The sequence below is a fragment of the Crocuta crocuta genome, unplaced genomic scaffold (assembly GCF_008692635.1).
Source record: "Crocuta crocuta isolate KB4526 unplaced genomic scaffold, BGI_CrCroc_1.0 scaffold204, whole genome shotgun sequence".
Classification (NCBI taxonomy): domain Eukaryota; kingdom Metazoa; phylum Chordata; class Mammalia; order Carnivora; family Hyaenidae; genus Crocuta; species Crocuta crocuta.
In genome coordinates this window covers 1,596,034-1,619,603 of record NW_027529603.1, presented here as the reverse complement: position 1 = coordinate 1,619,603, position 23,570 = coordinate 1,596,034, and the positions used below count along the sequence as shown (strand labels likewise).

General features: G+C 46.4%; 2 protein-coding genes across 6 annotated transcripts in view; both read left to right on the top strand.

Annotated features, from left to right (window-relative positions):
- Positions 1 to 5,749, top strand: part of FAM219A (family with sequence similarity 219 member A) — a 53,790-nt gene extending 48,041 nt beyond the window's left edge. For 3 of the 5 annotated variants that reach the window (XM_077761900.1, XM_077761897.1, XM_077761899.1), the window contains exons 3-6: positions 1,225 to 1,327; positions 1,551 to 1,631; positions 2,223 to 2,277; positions 2,844 to 5,749. In XM_077761900.1, the coding sequence (XP_077618026.1) occupies positions 1,225 to 1,327; positions 1,551 to 1,631; positions 2,223 to 2,277; positions 2,844 to 3,002 (398 nt within the window). In that variant the 3' untranslated portion in view covers positions 3,003 to 5,749. The remainder of the gene's footprint in view (positions 1 to 1,224; positions 1,328 to 1,550; positions 1,632 to 2,222; positions 2,278 to 2,843) is intronic. The other 2 variants (XM_077761901.1, XM_077761898.1) reach the window with 1 other exon arrangement.
- Positions 5,750 to 6,382: 633 nt separating this feature from the next.
- Positions 6,383 to 22,359, top strand: SPMIP6 (sperm microtubule inner protein 6). The gene is made up of 7 exons (XM_077761833.1): positions 6,383 to 6,694; positions 16,637 to 16,781; positions 18,854 to 18,969; positions 19,942 to 19,999; positions 20,182 to 20,416; positions 21,681 to 21,767; positions 22,198 to 22,359. Exons 1-7 carry the CDS (start codon positions 6,560 to 6,562, stop codon positions 22,301 to 22,303), a joined length of 882 nt encoding a protein of 293 aa, XP_077617959.1. The 5' UTR covers positions 6,383 to 6,559; the 3' UTR covers positions 22,304 to 22,359.
- Positions 22,360 to 23,570: the final 1,211 nt, after the last annotated feature.

The following is a 23,570-nucleotide window of genomic DNA, read 5'->3' as shown; positions in this document are numbered from 1 at the left end:
ATATTGCCACCAAAGCGCCTCATGAGAATTCACAACCCTGTCCCAGTTGCACTCAGGATAATCACCACTGGAAACTTTAAGGCAAATTGCACCCCCTAGAGTCATGGAGTGGTAATGGCAGCTACTGCCTGCTGAAAAGAAGCTGGGAAAAAACTGGAAATAGATGAGCAGTAGCAGAGAGAGGGTCAGAGACTGAGAGACGAGAGACTAAGAGACATGGAGGTCAGGGGAAATTTCAGAGTGACAGTAGCTGGAAATTTCCATTCCATCCTTCCTCTCTGGAGCTAGTGGTTATTTTATGAGAGCTTTCCCCTAGCATCCCTCTCCACTTATCAGTCCCCCTTTTCCACATCTGAGCTTAAGATGAGTAGGAAATGGTAGACAGGCCTCCTCCAGGACCCAGGAAGCTACTGGCTACTGGTAACAGTGCCACATACCAAGCAGTGGGTCGCCTGGTGACCAGCCCATGGATCTGGTAGACTCTAGAGCCTTGAAGAACTCAGAGGCTGGCACCACAGTCAGAAGTATAGCCAGAGGAGCACCCCAGCCTCCTGCCCCTTACCCTGCTAGCCACATTCTGCTCCTCTCACTCCACAACTTCAGTTGCTCATTTGGCTTCTGCCTTAATCCCAAACTCCTTTGTCTGGCATTCAAAGCCTTCATGCTCTGGGTTGTAACCAGAGCCCCCAACCCCTTAGCGTAGGACCTAAGACATAATGGTGATAGATGATTTTTTGAATAAATGATTGAGTAAATGTATACTAATTTTCTAACCTGACCTACCTCCAACTTCACTCCTCCATCCAATCTGGACTCGTACTTATTCTCTTCACTTCTAAATGCATTTTTGTATATGCTATCCCTCCTTCCTAGAATACCCTCCTCTCTCCTCTGCAAGAAGCCCTGTCTCCTCCATCCTTCTGCTTCATCACTCCCTCTCCAGCCTTTCTTTGGCATCAGGCACACACTAACTGCCCCACATTGGAGTAGAGCTGCTGGAGGACAAGAGTTGGCCTCTTCCTGTTGCCCCTCACTGTCTGCCTCAGGTTGTGGAGGACCAAGCATTGTCTCTACCAAGCAGCAGGGCCTGGAGTTGGGAACTCTACCTCAGTTCCTAGAGAAGCAAGGGGTTTTACACTGGAGGCCCAGCCCAGCCAACCTTGAGCAGTAAGGTAGGGTGGCCCTGGGAGCAGGACACAGCTTCCTTCCCATGTTCTCCTGCAGAGAAGCAGCGGGAGCTGGCCCGGAAGGGCTCCCTGAAGAATGGCAGCATGGGGAGCCCCGTCAACCAGCAACCCAAGAAGAACAATGTCATGGCCCGGACAAGGTAGAGGCCCCCCAATCCCACCTGGACCCTGCCAGTCAACATCTATTTCTGCTGGTCCTACACTTCTCCTTCTTCCCTCTCTCCTCAGTTCCAGTTCCTTTCTGAGAGGAGAGTCTCAAAAAGACCCAAGGGATGGGGGGAGTGATGGGTCAGGGCCCGATACCATTCCTCGCCAGCCTATGTGCTCCAGTTGCCAATCCAGTCCCCTAAATTTTCTACCCAGGCTCGTCGTCCCCAATAAAGGCTACTCCTCGCTTGACCAGAGCCCAGATGAGAAGCCACTGGTCGCTCTTGATACAGACAGGTGTGTACAGGGATGTTGGGGCAACTGGGCAAGCCACAGAAACCTGTGTGAACATACAAGTGGGCTGTACAGGCCACACCTGCTATATTGTCAGAACAATGGGTTGTTCCTTAGACAGCCGGAGCTCTCCAAGGATGAATTCTCCAGGGAATGGAATTTTTTACCTGAGGTGGGAAGAGCAGAGAGAGGAAAAGGGGATTGGCACAGTCTGATGCTATCCTGGATAAGTGATCCAATAGCTGCCTCTTGGATGGGCCCTGATTCGATGTTCCCTACTGCTGGGAACACACCTGGGTACACTTGAACTTTGGGGAAACCCAACAAGTCAGGGGGTTTGAGACTAGACAAACAGTGAGAGGATGGGTGTGAAGGGTATAGCAGCTCTATCTAGGAGGAGGTTAAGGGTGGCAATTTTAGAAGGGAAGCTGGGCATTTGCATGATAAGCACAATTTTTATTTAGATCTGCTGTTATTTGAAAGCATGGGGGAAGGGGAAGGTATTGACTAATATGGTAGAAGGTGGGATACAGGGAGTTTTGTATTTAATATCAGGGAATCACTACCTCTTTGTCTTCTTTCTTCCACCACTAGCGATGATGACTTTGACATGTCCAGATATTCCTCTTCTGGCTACTCCTCTGCTGAGGTGAGGCCCCACTCCTTAGGGCCCTACATACACCTGAGCAGGACCACCTCCATCCAAGGAAAGGGGTGGGGCCAACACCAAATCACACCCTGAGAGGAGCAGTGGGCAAAGCTAGGTGGATCCCCATGGGGGTGGGGCATAATGGGGCAGGGCCTGGGTTGGGACAGTGTCTAAAAGAACCTGGAGGCTGTTAAAACACTGTCTTCAAGTGCGGGGAGCCCAGTTTTAGGAGCAGGGTTTGAGCCTGAGGTGAGGTTAGAACAGTGTTCTTAAACAGAACGGAGTGTGAAATACGGGCGATGCTTTACGGGGTTCTGCAAAATAGAGACAGAAGTTGCCCCTAGAATGGGATGCTCTTTGTAGAGAGGCGGGGGCCACGAAGATGTACTGGTAAGAAGTAAAGCCAGAACTTAGGTCTGGGCCTAAGGAGTGGCAAAGCCTGGTGTTTCGGTGACCTGGGATGGGAATGAGCTAGGTGCAGACGGCCTGGGGCCTGGGGATGCAGCCGGCTGTGGGTGGTCCTCAGGGATTGCCCTGAGCCTGACCTCCCTCCCCTTTGTCTACAGCAGATCAACCAAGATTTGAACATCCAGCTGCTGAAGGACGGCTACCGGTTAGACGAGATACCTGATGACGAGGACCTGGACCTCATCCCCCCCAAGTCCGTGAACCCGACCTGCATGTGCTGCCAGGCCACGTCCTCCACCGCCTGCCATATTCAGTAGCGGGCGGGGCCATTGCGGCCGACTGGGGCAGGGCCCCCCCGCGGGGCAGGTTGGACAGGGCAGGGGCCAACCCCTCTCCAGCTCGTCTGCCTGCCCCCGGCCCCGTGCCCCCTACAGCCGCCAACCTCGTAACAGTCATTGCTTCCTCCTATGGTAGGACGTGTACCTCTGTGTGTTCATGGAGCCGGAGAAACCAAAACCGGGTCTTTCTCCACCCCGGGGGCTGAGGAGCGGTGGGGGCTGTTTGTTCAGTCACTTGGGGGACCTTGCCCAGCACCCTGCCCCCCCCTCCCCAAAGCTGCAGTCGGTTGGGGGAGAGGAAGAACCAGACAGCAAGGGAGGACAACACTAATGAGCAGGGGAGGCATCAGGAAGCCAGGGGCTTGGCCCCACCCGAGCGAAGCCGTGAGTCCCCCAGCCCAGCCTGACAAGGAAAGGGGCTGGGAGGGAGAAAGGCCCAGGGCAGTGGGAGCAGGGCCTAGCACCTCAGAGCCCCCTCTATATGCCCCCTGCCGGCCCATATAACTTTTTGTGTTTCCCCTCCCATCTCCAGATGGGAAGCCTGGCAAAGCTGCCCAGTGGGATACTGCCCCCCACCCATAGAATCACTGCCTTCTTCCTCCTTTTTGCCCCATTCACCCCCTTCCTTACTCTTTGGGTCATGGAGGAGTGTAAGGTGGGCCTTAGAGACAGGCCAGAGTTTGGGGTGATATGATCTGTACTCACTCACCCCCCCAACCAATGCCCACTCCTCCCACCCCCTACGCTTCTGTTCATTGGTCTCCATCCCAGACTGGAAGCAAGAGGGAAGGCTGGGCCCCGAATGTCCCATTCCCATCTCTCTACAGCCCAAGATCCCAGATGCTGCTTCCTAGTAGGAATCTTCAAGGAAGCAAGTTTAGGAGAATATAGTGGTTGCATTGCATGTGTACAGTAGGGAGAACCTGGCAGAATGGGTGTGTGTCTGAGGCTGGTAGGGTGTGTATCTGTTTCTTTGTGTTGGGGGATGTCTGTTTCTGTCGCAGATGTGAGTGTCCATGGTGGGGAAGTGACTGCGTGGTCTGTTAACAATGTGAGAAGCTGCTCAGCAGTGGACTGAGAGCCCTGGCCCTGGAGTCAGAGGCTGGGGTTGTGGCCCTGGCCCTGGCACCCTTTCTGTGATCTTCAGCAAGCCACTTGTGTTCTCTGGGCTTCAGTTTTCTCAACTGTAAAGTGAGCAGTGTCTGAAATTATTTTTAAGGTCTTTTCAAACTTGAAGGAATTTCTTCATAGGAATTTCTGTGGAGGTGCGTAAGAAGGTCTCTGTGTGTCTTTGAATGCACCTAAGGGGCTTCCTGAGTTGTATGTCTGTATGGAAAGGAGAGGGGAAGTTTCTAAGGGACCTGTGTATATTGGGGTCTATTTGGGAATGTGTGTGTGTGTGTGTGTGTGTGTGTGTGTGTGAGTGAACATGTATGTGTGGGAGGGTGTATGTTGTGTGTATAACTCTATGTGGTGTCTGTGAGAATGTGTGTACTGCTGCTTCTGCTGCTGGTGCTGATGGTGGGGGAAGGGCAGAAAAGCTGAGGATGAAAATCGAGAGGGAGGAGGTGACCAGGCCCACCCCCTTCTCCCCATACCCACCAACTGGGCAATATAGACCTGTCCCTGTGTAAAGAAAAATGATAGCACAGATACCCTAAGACTGCTCAGGTCTCATGCCCTCAAACCCCATATCCCGGGACCAGGGGTGTACACTCCCCATCCCTCCATGCTGACAACCCACACATGCTGGTGTAACTACTTCATCTATACCACTCACGTGCTACAAGCATGCGGAGGACACATGCACAGCCCACTCCCTGGATGCCATTCCTGGGAGATGGAAGCTGAAGGAGGGAGAAGGTAGTGAGAAGAGAGAATGAGGCTGCTGGTAGTGAGAAGAGAGTTGGGCTGCCAACTCCAAAGTGTTGAGGTGCAGCTCTCTACCCTCAGTTCTTCCAACCCACCCCTACCTCCTCTAGCAGGGACCCTGGTTAAGTGATGAGAAAATGCCAAAGGGAGGCAAAGACAAAGAAGGCACTTGGAGGGCCTACAGGGTTCATACTGGCCCCCATCTGAGCCTATCTCTCCCACCCTGGTCAGCATCCCCATCCCATCATCTGGGCCCCAGAGCCAAGCTTCCTACCACTACTACCATCACCCTGGGCTCCCTGATTCACCCTTCTAGAACATGGGTACCTCCTCTTTTCCGGACAGGGCCCCCACGAGGGCTCATATAGACTACTGCCTTTGCTGCTGACTTGCTCTATGACTGGCCCACTGCTCAACCTCTCTAGCCCTGTGAAACCAGGGAAAAGCTCCCTACCCACAGGACGTACTAGTTCCCTGGCAGGCAAGGGCTTCCAACTGAGGCAGTGCACAAGTGGTAGAGAGAAGTAGGAAGCTGGCAGCCAGCACCTTCTGGGTCTAGGAGTGTGTGTGGTTCCCTCCTTCCCTATCTGGGATGTTGGAGGGGAGGAATCGAGGCCTTAGCTTGCCCCCCTGTCATCCTTCCCCCTTGTAGATACTGCCTTAACACTCCCTCCACCCTCAGCTCTGGCTGCCAGCCAGCCAGGTTTCTCCGTGCTCACTAATTTATTTCCAGGAAGGTGTGTGGAAGACATGAGCCGTGTATAATATTTTTTTTAACATTTCCATTGCAGTATTGACCATCATCCTTGGTTGTGTATCGTGTAACACAAATAATGATATTAAAAGCATCAAATAAGCCAGCCTCAGCTCCCTACCTGGGTTATGGGCAAGGGGCAGGTGGTCTGGGAAGGGGAGAGAACTGATTCTCTGAATACACATTTCACCCTGCCTCCTCTCATGGGTTCCCAGGCCAGGCCTGCCACTGATCTTCTGCATGACCCTGGACAAGTCGCTTGATGCCTCATAACCTCCATTTCTCTTCATCAAAGTGAAAAGTTTGGCCTAGAAGATCTTCAGGGACCCTCTGAACTCTTGGAAGTTGGGCTTTTTTATTTTATTCTATTTTTAAATTTTTTTATAATAGTTTATTTTCGAGAGAGAGGGAGAGACAGAGTATGAGTGGGGGAGGGGCAGAGAGCAAGGAAGACAAAGAAACTGAAGCAGGCTCCAGGCCCTGAGCTGTCAGCACAGAGCCTAACGTGGGGCTTGAACCCATGAACCGTGAGATCTGATCTGAGCCAAATCGGATAATTAACCGACTGAGCCACCCAGGCGCCCTGGAAGTTGGGCTTTTTTAGAGGCTTGAGGCAGTAAGAGGCTGGGGGTGGGAAGGGAATTGGATCTCCTCACCTCTCCGGTGATGGGGCTGAGCCAGGTGATATCATAATGGGCAGTGCCCATCCTAGAGGGGAAAGCAGGGTGGGGTAGGAGAAGGAAGGTTGTAGGGGAAGGAAGCTGAGAGATCCTCCATAGGAGGGGGTCACAGCAGCTAGCGGCACCTGCCGGGCTGGTGGTGTGGGCTATCTGGGAGAGAGGGTGGTCACTGATGTCTTACAGGAGTCCTTGGTAGGTAGAGCCCACCACGGCATCCCCTAGACCTCACTATGTTCCTCTTCTCCCGTAAGACCAAGACCCCCATCAGCACCTACAGTGACTCCTACAGGGCTCCTACCTCTATCAAGGAGGTCTATAAAGACCCACCTCTGTGGGCCTGGGAAGCCAACAAGTTTGTGACCCCGGTAAGTGAGGGTTGGGTGGGCTGGCAGGCCAGAGTGTATGGTCATATGTGTTTGAATGACTGATAGTGTGTGGTTGTCATTATATGTTTGTAATTATTTGTAGCTGTGTGTTTGCGTGCACGTGTGTGTGTGTGTGTGTGTTATGCATTTGCCTAGTCATGGAATTTATAGTAATATATAAAATAGTACAAAATTCTGGCCTCATGGTGCCCTCTTACTCCAGGGTAGGAGGAGGGGAAAGACAGATAATTATCAAGAAATAAACAAGTTTTATAAATTATCCAAAATGCTGTATAGGAAATAAACAGAGTAATGTAAATGGAAATTAACCAAGCAAAACTACTTAAATAGAGAGGTCATGGAAGAGCTCTTTGTTGTGGTGACGTTGAACTGAGACTGGAAAGATAACAGAGGAACTAGTTCTGTGACAAGCTCAAAGAATAGGGTTCCAGGCAGAGTGATCAGAAAATGCAAAGGCCCTGAGGCTGCCTGTGGGATATGCCAGGAAATGTGCTATAGGCATGTTTTCATGCATGTGTATCACAATCTTCTTGTGTCTATAAGTCTGTGTTTGAAGATAAGTGGCCTAGTGGGTGTGTGCAGCTTTCACAAAATGGAGACAAGATCTGTGAGTCTACTTGTGACTCAGCTTAAGGGAATTTATCTATGTGTACCATCCAACAAATGGTGAGTGTCTACACGTGTCAGGCACAATGCAGATACAACAATAAAAGCCTAGGCTGTGCCTTTGAAGAACTCTCAGAAAAGAAAGAAACAAAGTAGAGTTGCCCAGTGGATGTACTGGTACAAGAGCTGGATCTTAAAGGGCAGGTCTACTAAGGGATATTGAAGGAGTCCTCCAGAAGAAAACAGTTGTGGGAAAAGGCAACCTAGAGACAGGGGTCCACCAGGAATTGAGAACCAGAGCACAGAGTGAGGCTAGCTAAGAGAAACCACAGTGGCAGGAGATTTGGTGGAGGAGTTGGGGCTCAGGGCTGGAAGCACAGTGAGGTGGTGAAGGATGAAGGAGGAGGGTGTAGGTGAGAGATAAGGAGAGACTGGCAGTGAAAAAGGAATTTTTTTTAATAGAGAATTTTTAAAATAAATACATGCTCAATGCAGAAAATTGGGAAAACTCAGACAAGCACAAAGAAACAAGCCTATAATCTCACTATCCAAATTAACCATTGTTAATTTATTATTATATGCCCTTTCAGGAAGCAAATATCTCTTATGAAAATGGTGTCACATTGTATACTAATGTTTGAATTTTGCTCTTTTCACATAACCATATATCAGGTACATTTTCTTGTGTAAAAATAGTCTATAATGTCATTTTAATGACTCTATGGTATTTTATTTTATGAATGTACCAAAATATATTTAAGGAATCTTAATGGAAATTTATATTATTTATAAAATTTTGCTAGTATAACCATTTGTGTACATCTGTAGACTTCAACTATTTCCTTAGGATAAGTTCTCAAACGTGAAATTGTTGAGAGAAATGATATACACACTTCAAAAACTTGATATACACTTCAAATTGCTATAATAAGGGATATAATGATTTACATGCCCACCAGAAAAATATGAGAGTGACTGCCTGCTTTTTGACATTCAATAGGAGGGAATTTTAAAAAGTAGAACAATAGCTCTTGGTTACCATCTGGGTATAAAGAAGAGAGGAGAGATAAGGAATACTCCTGGGTTTGGGGCTCTGGCAACTGGAGGAAGAGTAGTTCTACCAGCTGAGATTTGGAATTGCAGATCAGAAAGAGATTCAGAGTTCATATGAGGACAAAAATATTCAAGGACTCCCAAGAGATATCTGGTGAGTAGTTGGATATACTTAAGTGAAGCAAAGGGAAGAGGTTTGGCCTACAGATACAGATTTTGAAATCAACATACCAGTGGTAGCTAAAGTCATAGGAGTGAATGAGATCGCCGAGGAAGAGTAAGGAGGTGGTCAAGGGTGGACTTTAGAGAATATTGATTATTTAAGAGGAAAGTAAAGGAAGAAGAGCCATAAAAGGAGACAGGGTGATGGGAGGAAAATCAAAGAGAAACCAACAAAGACAGCATTGTTAGACAAAGGTCAGAGTCAGATGTCGACACAGACATGGATCTCTTGAATGTAGCAACCCTTAGTAATCAGACCAGACAGCTTCAGTGAGTGGAGAGGTGTGAAAGCCAGATAGCAGTGAGATTAAAAATGAAGGAAACTCTTCTCCTTCTGGTATTATGGTGACCTAGAAACTCTAAAGGGCCCTCCTGCTTCAAAACAACTAGGATCTTGTGTAACAATTTTTATTTTGTTTTCGACTCTCATGGAGGTGAGTGGTAAGCATACTTAAAAGGATGCCCTGAGGATGAATGCCAATATCAGCATGATAAGCAGGAGTTTATAAGTTAGATGAAAGATGAAGAAACTAAATCTTAAACTCCAAACTAAACCAGAAAATTTAGTGATCTCTGGCTCCCTGCCCCCACAACACACATACATGCACACATGAACACATGGATGAATGTATATCTTCTGTAGTGGAAAATATCCTGAATGTAGGCTTCCAAGTATCCTTCAGAGTAAAGTCAATCAAAGCTGAGTGCACAATAAGAGATCAAAGGAAACAAACCACCATATGTCAGTCAGCAGAAACAACAAACAACAGACTAAAACCTCCAAGGACTTCAGATATTGGAATTAACAGTTAAATAATGCAAAATAATTATTATGAAATATTAAAAATAAAATGTGAAATCATAAAAATGAGCAAGCAACAAGTGATTATACTTTTTTAAAGACCAGACAAATGTAAAAAAGAACCAAATGGAAATTTTAGAAATAAAAAATATATGTGTTAAAACCAAAAACTCAAAAAAATAAAAATAAAAAATAAAACCAAAAACTCAGTGAATGGGTCAAAGGGCAGATTAAACATAGCTCAAGAGCATCAGTGAAATGACACAAAGAAATAGAAAGACATTCCCTGCTCATGGATTAGAAGAACAAATATTGTTAAAATGTCTCTACTATCCAAAGCAACCTACAGATTGAATGAAATCTCTATCAAAATACCAAGAGCATTTTTCATAGAACTAAATAAACAATTCTAAAATTTGTATGGAGCCCCAAAAGACCCCAAAAAGCTAAGGCAATTTTTATAAAGAAAAGCAAGCTGGAGGCATCACAATTCTGGACTTCAAATTATATTAAAAGCTATAGCAATCAGAGGCACCTAGGTGGCTCAGTCTGTTGGTCAACTGACTTGATTTCGGCCCAGGTCATGATCTTATGGTTCATGGGTTCAAGCCCCACGTTGGCCTCTCACTGACAATGTGGAGTCTGCTTGGGATTCTCTGTCTCCCTAGCTCTCTACCCTTCCCCGTGGCTTGTGCTGGCTCTCTCAAAATAAACAGATAAACACTTTTTTAAGCTGTAGTAATCAAAATAGTATGGTGCTGGCACAAAAATAGACACAAAACAATACAACAGAATAGAAAACCGAGAGATAAACCCACAACTGTATGGTCAATTAATCTTTGACAAAGCAGGAAAGAATATCCAATGGGAAAATGACAGTCTCTTCAACAAATGGTGTTGGGAAAACAGGACAGCAACATGGAACAGAAAGGAACTGGACCACTTTCTTACACTATACAGAAAAACAAGTTCTAATGGATTAAAACCTAAATGTATGACTTGAAACCACAAAAATCCTAGAAGAGAACACAGGTAGTAGCCTCTGCCACTGGCTGTAGCAATATTTTTCTAGATATGTCTCTTGAGGCAAGGGAAACAAAAGCAAAAGTAAACTATTAGGTCTACATCAAAATAAAAAGCTTCTGCATGGCAAGGAAACAATCAACAAAACTAAAAAGCAACCTACAGAGGGCTCCTGGGTGACTCAGTCAGTTAAGCTTCAGACTCTTGGTTTTGGCTCAAGGCATTATCTCATGGTTTGTGGGATCAAGCCCTGAATGGGGTTCTGCACTGGCAGTGTGTAGCCTTCTTGGGATTCTCTCTCTCTCTCCCTCTGTCCCTCCCCCAATCTCAAATAAGTAAACTTTAAAAATTAAAAAAAAAAAATGGGGGCACCTGGGTGGCTCAGTCAGTTAAGTGTCTGACTCTAGATTTCGGATCAGGACATGATCTCATGGTTCATAAGTCTGAGTCCCACATCGGGCTCCACACTGGCAATGTGGAGCCTGCTTGGGATTCTCTCTCTCCCCTTCTCTCTGCACTTCCCAGCTTATGCGTGTTCTCTCTCTCTCGCTCTCTCTCAGTATCTAAGTAAACTTAAAAATCTTTTTAAACTTTTAATTTAAAAAAATGTTAAAGGAAATCTGAATGAGAGAAGGTATTTGCAAATGACATATCCAATAAAGGGTTAGTATCTAAAATATATAAAGAACTTTTAAAACTCACCCACAAAACAAATAATCCAATTTTTAAATGGGCAGAAGACATGAACAGATATTTCTCCAAGGAAGACATACAGATGACCAACAGACACATGAAAAGGTGTTCATTATCACTTACTATCAGGGAAATGCAAGTCAAAACTACAATGAGCTATCACCTCACATCTGTCAGAACGGCTAAAATCAAGAACACAAGAAACAACAGTTGTTGGTGAAGATGTGGAAAAAGCAGAACCCTCTCACACTGTTGGTGGGAATGCAAACTGGTACAGCCACTGTGTAAAACAGTATGGAGGTTCCTCAAAAAATTAAAAATAGAACTACCAAATGACCCAGCAACTGCACTACTAGGTATTTACCCAAAGAATACAAAAACACTAATTCAAAGGTATATAGGCAGCTCTATGGTTTATAGCAGCATTATTTACAATAGCCAAGATATGGAAGCAGCCTAGGTATCTATTGATTGATGAATGGATAAAGATGTGGTATATATATACATATAAATATACAATGGAATATTATTCAGCCAATAAAAAAGAATTAAACCTTGCCATTTGTAACAATATGGATAGAGCTAGAGAGTATAATACTAAGTGAAATAGAGAAAGACAAATACCATATGATTTCATTCATGTGGAGAAACAAAACAAATGAGCAAAGGAAAAAAGAGAGACAACCCAAGAAACAGATTCTTAACTATAGAGAGCAAAGTGATAGTAATCAGGGCGGAGTTGGGTTAGGAGATGGGTTAAATAGATAATAGGGATTAAGGAGTGTACTTGTTGGAATGAGCTTTGGGTGATGTATAGAATTGTTGAATCACTATATTATACACCTGAAACTAATACAATACTGTATCTTAACTAACTGGAATTAAAATTAAAATTTTGTTTTAATGTCAGTGAAATGAAAGAGCAAAAGAAATTTCCCAGAATGCAATACAGAGACCAAGTGTTAAAAAATATAAAAGAAACATTAAGCAATATATGAAAAGACAGGAGAAGATCCCATACACATCTACTCAGAGTCTCAGAAGGAAAGGAGAATAAGCATTATCTGAAGAGAAAAAGGCTCCAAATTTTCCAGAACTAATGAAAGAAATGAATTCACAGATATAGAATTAAATAGAATTTCACACTTTGGTACCTCACAGTGGAACTTCGTTAACACTGGCTTAAGAGATGACCTTAAAAACAGGCAGAGAAAAATTATTTTCAAAGCCTCTTCCTTTCAAGAACAAAAGAAAAAAATAAACACTCATCAGGCAAACGAAAACTAAAATGTTTACTGCCATCAGACTTGTAATAAAGAAACTTCTAAAGGATATACTTTGGGGAGAAGGAAAGTGACCACAAAAGGAAGGTCTGAGATGCAAGAAGGAATGATGACCTAAGAAATTAGTAAACACGAGATAAATTTAAGCAACCAATGTCAATGAAAATAATTGTGATTTTTAATTTGTTAATTTAAGGAAAGAGGCAAACTTTGGAAAACAATATAAGTTGTACATTGGAAAAGCAATATCATGTAAGATGCACAGGTAAGAAAAGAATTTAAAAAAACTATTTACAGATGATACAGTTGTATACAGAGAATCTACAAATTTTTAGAATAAGAATTTAGAAAGTTGGGTGAATATAAGATAAAAAGTCAATGACATTTCTTTCCATCAACGACAAATACTTAGAAAGCATTATCTTTTAAAGTTTTCATGTATTTATTCATTTTAAGTAGTCTCTGCACCCAACTTGCAGCTCAAACTCACAATCCTGAGATCAAGAGTTGTGTGATTTTCCTACAGAGGCAGCCAGGCACTCCACGAAGCATAACTTAAAATATATATCTCTATACATGTCTATAGGGGCACCTGGATGGTTCAGTCAGTTAAGCATCCGACTCTTGATTTTGGCTCAGGTCATGATCTCACTGTTCATGAGATCAAGCCCTCCGTCGGGCTCTGTGCTGTGGAGAAACTGCTTGGGCTTTTATCACTCCCTCTCTTTCTGCCCCTCCCTCACTCATGCTTTCTCCTTCTCTCTCAAAAATAAACAAACATTTTAAAAAAACAAAATTAAAATATATATACACAGATACATACATACATACATGTATATCATTCTAGCAACAAGAAATAAAAGTAAGTAGAAGTAAATCTAACAATGTGTATAAAACTACATGGATAATATAAAATTCTGAATAATTAAGAAAATAAATGGAGAGGTATAACATGCTTTTGGATAGGAAGAATGACCAACATAAAAATTCAAAGCAATCCTCAACAGAATTTTTTGAAGAATTTGAAAAGCTGTCTCTAAAATTTATAGAGGGGTGCCTGGTTGGCTCAGTCAGTAAAGAAGGCAACTCTTGATCTCGAGGTCATGAGTTTGAATTCCACATTGGGTATAGAGATGACTTTTTAAAAAATTAAAATTTATAGAGAAAAGCAGAGGCTCCAGAAATAACTAAAACACACCAGAGAAGAAGATTTGCCCAATCAGATATTAAAATTATTACCAAGCTATAGAAATCTATAAAGCATAAGTATTACTGTAGGGATAGCCAACTTGACTGATAGAGAATGAAACAGATCAGATAAGGAGCCATATATCTGTGAGAACAATATGCAACAGAGATTATTGAAAGTAAAGCTATGGGAAAAGATAGATCAGACTTGGGGTAGCATTGCAAATCGATAGGTGGGGGGAGAGATAGACTATTCAATGAGGCAATCAAATGTCCATATGGATAAAAAGAAAACTGATTTCTAACTCATACCAAATTCCAATAGCAATTCCTGACAGATTAAAGACTTAAATATGGAAAATAAAACTATAGATTTTAGAAGAAAATATGGGACATTATCTCCATTAATTTTTAAAAAATATTTTTATTTATTTCTGAGAGAGAGGCAGCATGAGCAGGGGAGGGTCAGAAAGAGAGGGAGATACAGAATCCGAAGCAGGCTCCAGGCTCTGAGCTAGCTTTCAGCACTGAGCTGAAACCCACGAACGTGAGATCATGACCTGAACTGAAGTCAAACGATTAACAGACTGAGCCACCCAGGCGCCCTTATCGCCATTATCTTAGAGTATGATAGTATTTCTTAAACAAGTTACAAAAGTACTACGTAAAAGATTAATAAATTCACATATGTTAAAATTAACATGTCTGTTCACTAAAAGACACTATAAAGAAAATGAAGATACAAACCACAGAGAGGAAATATTTGCAACATGTAATTGACAAGGGATTAGTATATGGAATATACAACTATAACGCTCTGGGTTGAAATTGCACATATGTATTTTGACTCTCTCCTGAAACTCTCTAAAACTCCTATAAATGGGTATTTAACATATAAACTCACAAGAGTAGTGAGAGAGAAGGGACTAATGGTTGCAAAATTTCAGAAGCTTGAAAGTACAATAAATAAGTGGTATCTGTCAGCAGATCTGAGAAAGCTGAATCTAAAGCCAGCAGCGAGTGCACAAGACATAATTCAACTTAAAACTGCAGAATTTTCAAAAAACCTCAGGAATTGGTAATACTAGGCTTCTCTGGAAATGAAGATGGGAAAGAACCAAGGCTAAAATAAGGACGATTTGAAAACCATTTAAGAAGCAGTTAAACCCAGGGCACCTGGGTAGCTCTGTCAGTTTAGCATCTGACTCTTGATTTCAGCTCAGGTTATGATCCCAGGGTCATAAGACTGAGACTCACTTCTGTGCAGCTCTGTGCTGGGCATGGGGCCTGCTTGGGATTCTCTCTCTCCCTCTGCCCCTCTGCCCCACTCACTCTGTCTCTAAAAACAAACGAAAGAAAAAACAAACATCTAAAGACCCACTAATCCCCTCTTCTATTACATGCCATGGGGTGACTGCCTGCCCCATCTCTGCAAAAGTTAGAAGGCTTATCTTTTGGCAAGGATTTCAGGACTGGGGATACCAGTCGAGAGCAGGGTACCATATTGAAAACAGGTGAACCTCTACATACTGAATGCTAAACCCCCACCAGCAGCCCTCTTCTCTAATAGATTCTCAGAACACTGGCAGCTAGATCACTACCCACCCAGAGGCCAGAGACTGAATCTCTTCTGAAAGATCTGATCAGCCCAAGAGGAAAGACCTACAGATACTGACAGGATTTGACAAAAGTAGTTTAACCAAGCCATCCTACAATGATGCTTATGGTTGATAAAGCCCACCCACAACTCAAAGCCTCCAGTAAGCTTTTATAGTCTCCTTTTCCTAAATATGAGCAGACAATAAAAATACAGACATCTGAGTAAAGCCTCTAAGGGAAAATTTGATTATTTCAATGAGTTCTTTTAAATGACTCTGTGTGTGTGTGTGTGTGTGTGTGTGTGTGTATAAAGGCCAAGTCATGAGACTCTTTCATCCATATGGAGTATGACTGTGCAGGGATCTGCCCACAAAACAAAACCTCAGCTGGGCACAGAGATCCAAGAAACCCCTCAGCTGAGAGGTTTTCAGGGCAGTAGGGGCACCAGGTCTAATCTTGGCCAAGAGAAGACTTTGCTCTCCAAATCATAAGGGAGAGCTGTGGACAGCAGTTCATATCCCAGCACCTCGCTGCCCACTGTTAGGAAGTCCTTTCTGGTCTCTTGACTTTGCTGGTTGTCCCACCTCTGTAACCCAGCTGCCTTTTCACAGCAGCTGCTTGCAGAGATCTATTGGTTCACAACTAATTTGGTATTCTGCCCTCAGCTGAGAACAAGGGAGCCCCAAATGTAGGTCATAATCAGGAATTCCACAGATCTAGCCCAACAAAGGGTTGAAGGAGATAAGACTAAGACGAGGTAAACCCCAAGAAGCAGAGGGACCCAGGGCCTCAAACAAGATCAGGAAAAAGGTCAGAGTAGAATAAGGACCAGGGCAAAGTGAATGCCAGCGTCAAGAGGATTATCAGTATCAAGATCAGAGCCACAGTAGAATCAGGGTCAGACTGGAGTCAGGGAATTTGATTTTAAATTAGGTGTCCTTCCAGCCCCATCCTACATATCCTTTAAGGAGCCAGATTCCCAGAGAGCATTCCCTGTCCAAAATACCTGCAAAGGGCAGCTGGATCCCAGGACAGCCAGCTTTTCCTCAGCTCCAGGTTATACCAGGGGCCTATTAGTCTGTTGGATACCCAGGCCCAGCTCCCAGATAGCACACAGTTTGGAAGAAAGGGGACATGAACACACAGCTCTGCCCTTAAAGAGCTCCCAGTCAAGGAAAAGACAGAAATTAGAACATCAGAAAAGCACTCTGAGAACAAATGCCTGGCTCTAAGCCCGAGCCTTAGATAAAAAGAAAGGAGTAAAGTGTAATTCAAACAAAAAGCTATGCAGAGGGGGCCAAGACTGGCAAGGGAATCCCTCTGGCATAGGAAGGAGTGGTGAGGGCCCACCTGGGCTGACTTTCTCAATAGGGGCTGGATCTGGGTCCAGCAGGACACCAAGGCTGGGGCCTCTACACACCTAGCTATTTCCTCCCCGCTCCCTTTGCCTAGGGCCTGACTCAGACTATGCAGCGCCACGTGGATCCTGAAGCCCTGCAGAAGATGGTCAAGTGTGCCGTGCAGGACTACACCTATAAGGGTTCCATAGCAGGCCACCCCTACTTTCCTGAGAAATACTGGCTCTGTCAAGAGGAAGGTAGGGCCTCACCCCTTACTCAACTCTGACCCCACTCAGTGACCTCAACAATGACCCTTAACCTTAGCCCAACATGGATCCTGATGTCCTCCCTGATACCATATCAACTTTATCCCCACCCATAATCTGGGCTTCTCCCATCACCTCCATCCCAGCTTGACTCCCAACCACCTGACCTGACCCTATTCCTGACTCCTTAGAGGGGGAGATCCAAACCCTGCCTTCTGGGAGTTTCCTATCTGTGCCAAAGAACCAGAAGACACCTGGGTCTTATCCCTAGAGAGATGGAGGGAGTATTAACCTCCTCCAAACAAATCCTTCCCGGTATATTCCAGTGCCATCTTTTCCCATCTTCTTAGTGACTCTGTTCTATCACTGGCCCCATCTCTGCTGCCTCTCTCTGCCCTACCAGACCTCTTTCCCCTCAACCTTGAAGCCTCTTCTAATCCCTTCCTTCCTAAAAATTCTCTTAGTCTTCCCCTTTTCAACCAAGATTTTTGGAAACATAGTCTATATGCAGTGTCTCTACTTCCTCACTCTTTTTACACCTTATGACAAATTATCTTTCCCATTTGGTTAGATGTTTTTGATGTCTCCCTGTACATTCCAAAAGAGCAGAGTCTTGTTTGATTTACAGCTGTGCCCCTCTGTCTCGAACACCATCAGGCCTCATAAGTATGTATTGAATTAATTGATGATAAATCTTTATCCAGCTGAAATTGAGAGTCAGCATCTCCTACACTCAAACACTAAAACTGCTCTTGTGTAGTTCTAATTACCACATCCATGGGATTCTTCTATTTTTACCTTTTGAGAACTATACTATGCATTTCACTCTCTGACCATTCTCTACTTCTTGAAATTCCTTCCTTCCTCAGCTTCTCTGATGTCTCAATTGCCTGGGTCTCTTATCCCCCCATCCTGGAAATGTGGGGTTCCTCAGGGTGCTAATCTGAGCTCTCTTCTTACTCCTAAGACAATTTTATCTAACAATGTCTTAACCAACAACTCTAAGTCTTTATTTCTACCCTTAACTTCTCACCAGAATTCCACTCTCCATCTGATTATAGTTAACTTCACCTGAATGTCCCCAAACACCTCAAACTTAGTTTGTCCAACTCACCAATCTGAACTCCAAACCCCAACACACTGTCCCACACATATACACACCTGCTCTTCCTCTAGGGCTCCTACATCTCCTTTCCTAGCGTCTCTCACATGTGTTCTTTCAGAGTGTTAGGGTAGTAGATCACAGATGGCCTTTAGAACAGACTTAGATGACTGGATGAGTGAGGCTTTGAAGGATTTTTAGGTAGAGAAGTGTCTTGGTCAAATTTTAGTTTGTGAAAATCAATGTGGAGATTGGATTTTAGGATTTCAAGAAAAGGCAGGGAGGTTACTAGGCCAATTGTAATAATAGTTTTCTATGTGCCAGGCATTGTTTTAAGTGTTTTACTATATTAACTCATTGAAATCTCACAACAACCCTGTAAGGTAGATCATACTATTACTCCATTTTAAAATTGAAGATACTGAGACACAGTGAAATTAATTAATCCAGTCAAGGTCATATAGAGTTAATATTTGGCAGAGCTGATATTTCAACCCCAAATGTCTGTGGAGTCCATTCTATTAACCATAACATGATATTGTCTCCTACGTATGCACTGCAGAGATACAGGGGTAGGATCACGGGGGACTGGAATAGGGGATAGATTCAAGTGATTTTAAGGAGGCAGAATAAGCAAATTTTGGAGCCTGGATGTGGAAGATGAGAGGGAGAAATTGGGAGGAGGATTCATTTTCAGGTTGGTTGATTCATAGAGGGTGGTGCCAGTATGGAAAGTGATCAGTGCAAAGGATCCAACCCCACTTGGAAGCGTGCCTTAAGTGAAAAATGGCCTATATCTCAGTGTCTAAATCTAGGGACAGGCTAAGCTTGACTGGCCTGAGGGATATTAGTAAGAGTCCAGCTTTGTCCTGGGGATCAGAGGAGAAACCTCTAGGGGGACCTGAATCTTGGGGTAGAATAAGGAGTAACAAAGTTTTATGTCTCCACCCCTATGATCAAGTAGACAAATGCAACCCATACTACCTATGTGGTGACCGGTGTAACACATGGAGAATGGGACCTTACAACTGTACCAGCTGGAACAAATATACTACATGCCTTCCCCGGCTACCTAAGGTATCTACTGTGACCAACATGGATGCCGGGGGTCTGGGACACACACCTTCCTCCACCTCTAAACCACAGTGACTGATATTTCACCATTAATTCCTCATCCCTTTCCCACCAACAATGTTCCAAGGCTCTTTCCCAAGTGTGAAACTAGAGTTTGTATTTTCTAGAAGAGAAGGGAGCCCAGGAATGGAGCTGTATGAACAACTCCTGGTCCCCTGGATCTCAAACTCTGGCCGGGCTCTGTGGGGGACACAACTAGTGTGCACTCCCTGACCTGCTACCTTCCTGAAGCTTGCCACCTGGCCCCTTCCCACAAGGTCTAGCCAAAGAGCCAATGACCTGCTCCACTCTCCTCTCCTTTGTGATGTGAGCATGGACAATTGGAGGGAGATCAAGGCCACCCAGTGGCAGTGTAGATAGATACAGAAGAGTCTTCCAGGGAGACAGGAAGGAGCCCAGGCCAGAGGAAAGAGGAAATTTGAGAGGGTGGGAGGCCAGAGCAGAGGTTCTTTAACTGCAGGCTGATGGCTGACCTAGGGTTTACTGAACACTTTTGAATCAGAACCTCCTCAAGAATCAGAGTCTTTCACAAGTTCTCCAGGTGATTCTGATGGGCAGGCAATATTGTAGTATTGACACTCCCTCTCCTCAATTAGAGACACACTGAGACACAACCATACAGAAGCTAGACAGAAGTAAAACCAAAGGCAAAGGCTGAGGCAGGATTGCCAGAGGTCCAGGTCCAGACCCCTCCGCCTACTGCTCCACTTCCTTCCCTCCCTGCCCGCTCCCCGGAGGCGGAGTAAATGCGTTGCCGCGTGACAGTCCTGAACACTCAGGGCCTGGGAGAGTAGGAGATCATCTGCAGGGCGGGAGAAGACGTGGCCTGGGACTGGTCTGGAGGTTCAGGGAGGACCCCCAAAAGGAGAAACTCTTCCAGGTCAGAGTTTGAGGTACCATGTGTGCCACTTCCAGGAGGCTGGAATGGAGACAGCTGTTCGAGGAATGCCCTTGCGGTGCCCNGGTTTATGGGGTAAACCAGAAGGACGGCCGAGATGGGACCTGGGGGACTGGGCAGAGGATAAAGGTCCTGTAGAGGGTATAATCCTGTCTCTATCTGTCCCTGTTTTTGTTTCCATCTCTTTCTGTCTCAACCTTGTCTCTTCCCTTTCCTGTAACTCTGTGGGTCTCCCGGGCTTGGGGCCGCGGGCGTAGAGCGTGAGGTGGTGGTGAACATGTTGAATTCGCTGTCACGGAACCAGCCGCTGCCGCAGATCACACCCCGATGCGGGTGCGTGGACCCGCTGCCGGGCCGCCTACCCTTCCAGGGTTATGAAAGCGCTTGCTCAGGCCGCCACTACTGTCTACGCGGGATGGACTACTACGCCACCAGAGCACCCTGCACGCAACGCCGCCACCGGCCTTTGTGCGCAGAGCAGCCTACTGTAAGGTTCGCTGGGCCGCTCCAGCCATAGACGGGCCCCGCCCCCGAACAAGCCCCGCCCCCCGGGGCCAGCCTACCTAGTCCGTGCGCGCCCTATCCCTCACCGTTTCCAGCTCTGCCCTACCCTATGCCAGACCCGACCCCGCCTGCAGCCGCCTCTACACCCTTACTGGGCCCCGTCCTGTCCTGCCCGCCGGCCCCAGGGCCTGCGCTGAGCACTGAAACCGGAGAACTTGCATAAGGATCCCCCCAGGTTCCTGCCTCTATCCGTCCCGAACTGGGCTCAAAGTCAACCTGGCTCCTGTACCTGTTCTAGAGGCCTCACCGGAAAGTTGTGGGTTTTGTTTTGTTTTTATTTTTGGTTTTTCTTTGTTTTGCTGAAGAAACCCTCTGCACACCAGTCGGTTGGATCCCCATTCCACACCTCGTTCCCTACCTGGACACCCGGTCCTGGGGACTCAGGTTCTAGCCTGCGGAGTGCCATGTGTCCTCAAAAAAAGAGGCCTGTGTTCCTGAGTTTCGGTCACTGTCGATAATGGGAAGGGTCATTGCCCCGTGTTAGGTGAGCAAGGAAATCATAACCGCATTACCAGAGGAGTCCTGGCCTCGGAGCTCTGCACCACCTCTGAAAGTGGAGAATTTAGCGTGTTACTGTCGAGGAAACTGAGGCCCGAGCCCTCAGCTACAACCCAAACTGCAGCGCAACCTTCTCCCTGCACCAGGTGGCAATCAAGGCGGACTGAGCCTGGGAGAACTCCAAAGTCCGCGTGGGTCTAGAGAGCTTGGGAGAGGAAGGGGATCCTGGATCCTAACCCATGGTGACCCGCCCCCTGACCCCTCCGCCCTTTCCCAGAGTCTGATTCATTGTGCGAGGCTGAGTCTCATCCCTCACAAGGGCAGAAGGGCGAGTGGGGAGCGAGAAAGTGCCTGCGCCTTAGAAATGCCGTTAGTGCTGGAATAACTGCCCTTCAGTGGAGAGGATCCGGGGTCTCCCAGGTCTTCAACGACTGGAGCCCGACCCTCCCGAGTCCAGCGTGCTCCATGGCCCAGCCTGGGCGGCAGAAACGAGGCTTAACGAGGATAGGGGCTTTCAGATGTCTTCCCAGAGGCGTGGCTTCGATGGGGTCTTGAAGGGCCAAGAGGTAGGAGGGGAGGATCTCCGAGCCACAGGACTGACACCTGAAGCGCCGCTCAGAGCCTTGGTGTGGGTTTGGGGATACGATTAAATCAGAAGGCCCGACCTCCTCCTACCCATAATTTCCTTCTCCAGGAGTGTATCGCCCTGCGAGCACCGGCCCGGAATGCAATGTGCTGTTATAACTCCCCCGCCGTCATACTACCCTTGTCTGAACCTTAGGTAAGTCTGGCACAAATGCATTGCAAATGCTCTTGACGCAGCGGGGAACGCGGCAACAGGTTGTCCGCTGCGATGCACTGATCGTAAGCTACCACCAGGGGGCGCTAATACCATGGGGACGTCAAAGCGGGCAAGGGAATGGAGAACCCCATAAGAAGGTGCTGAGGCTGGCGTGGAAGGGTTCACAGGTTGGCAGTGGGGCTTAGACTCAAGAGATCAAGGCATTAGGTTCAGGGCTTGAAGTAAAGGGTAAGAAATTAATGTTAGGGAGCGTGTATTGGGAAACAAATTTAATAATAGAATCAGAGGTCAGGAGGTCAGTGTTAGAGCATGGGGTCAGTATTAGGGGCAAATGTTGGGATACGGTTAGCACCGAGAATTGGAATCAGACCATGAGTGTCTAAAAGGACTGACCCATTTCTCCCCACAGATGGGACACAAGTCACTTCAAGAAGACTGGTGGCCCCCAAAGAAACAACTATGTCATCCACCCTGAGTTTGTGTCTGAAACCTATCCTGATTGCCACTGCTGGTAAAGCCCAGGCTGGCGGGGCCAAGGGGGCTGAGCAGTAAATAAACTCTTCACCCCAGAGGCCGCCTCCTGCATCCTTACTCAGCAGGATCTGGCAGTGAGGAGCTAGTCACTCAGGCCTCTCCCAAGCCCCCTCAACTGAGGTGCAATTTCTCAGTCACCCTGCCCTGAGCCCTCCCTGCCCCCATCATCTCAGTGTTTCCCTTGGATGGCTCTGAGTGCCCTCCTGCTACATAACAATAGCTGGTGATCTCCTCTCCACCCAAACTAATGCGTCTACCTAGCCATGCAGGGCCCTCCAGCTGACATTTCTTCAGTATCCCCCAAACCTAGATGTTCCCTCACCACCACATCTCCGTGAACCCAGAGTCTTCCATTCTGCAGTCAGAGACCTTGTCCTATACCCAAACTCTTGGTCTCTTCTCCCAGAAACTCCATCACAGCCCCCCAAAAGTCTATGTTCAGACACCCTTGCTGCCCTGCCTTACCCAAGTCCAAGGGTCCAAAACATAATTTTAGAGGGTTTCATGACTACGAAATTTCAAATTACAAAACAAAGCCCTATATCTCTGTACCTCTAGAAGTAAGGGTTGGGGTGTTCTGGAATCTCTGGGATCTTTAGCATTTTTGCACCTAACTCTTCCTTGGAGCAGTGGTATGGTGGGTCGCGTCCGTCATCTCACGGCCCCGTCATTTCTAACTGCTGCCGTCACGGGGTGTCGGGGAGCGGGAGAGGGCAGAGGGGGCATTGCAGAATACCAACGTCCCCAACCTCAGACACTTCTGGTCTGGTTCGGTGGAAACCAACAACTTGGGCCTCCCGACTGGTGGAACTAGCCTCCTCCCGTTGGGTCTTTAATAAGATCCGTCCTGCACCAACACTCTGAGATCGTCCGGAACCCTTTTTCCATATGAAAGAATTTTTTCCATATGAGAAATTTTTTCCACATGGAGAGCTAGTGACCGCGTTATACCGAGAAGGCCTTCACCTGCCCAAATCTGGAGGGGAAGGAATCCTAAGAGCCAACCCTGCCCCTCTACCCTTTGGCTCGTTTCTCCTCATACACATCCCAAATTTAGCCTAGAGGTGCAAGAATCCCGACAGTCGAGAACTGCTCCTTCCTCCAGAACTACATTTCCCAGAAGGCCTAGGGCAGAGCCCCGCCTGCATGCTGTGAGCGACTGCCCGGCGGGGGCGGGCCTGAAGGTAGGGGGCGGAGCTGGGAGACCTCCTGCTGGTGGCCCCCCAGAGTTGCCGGGAGGTGGATACA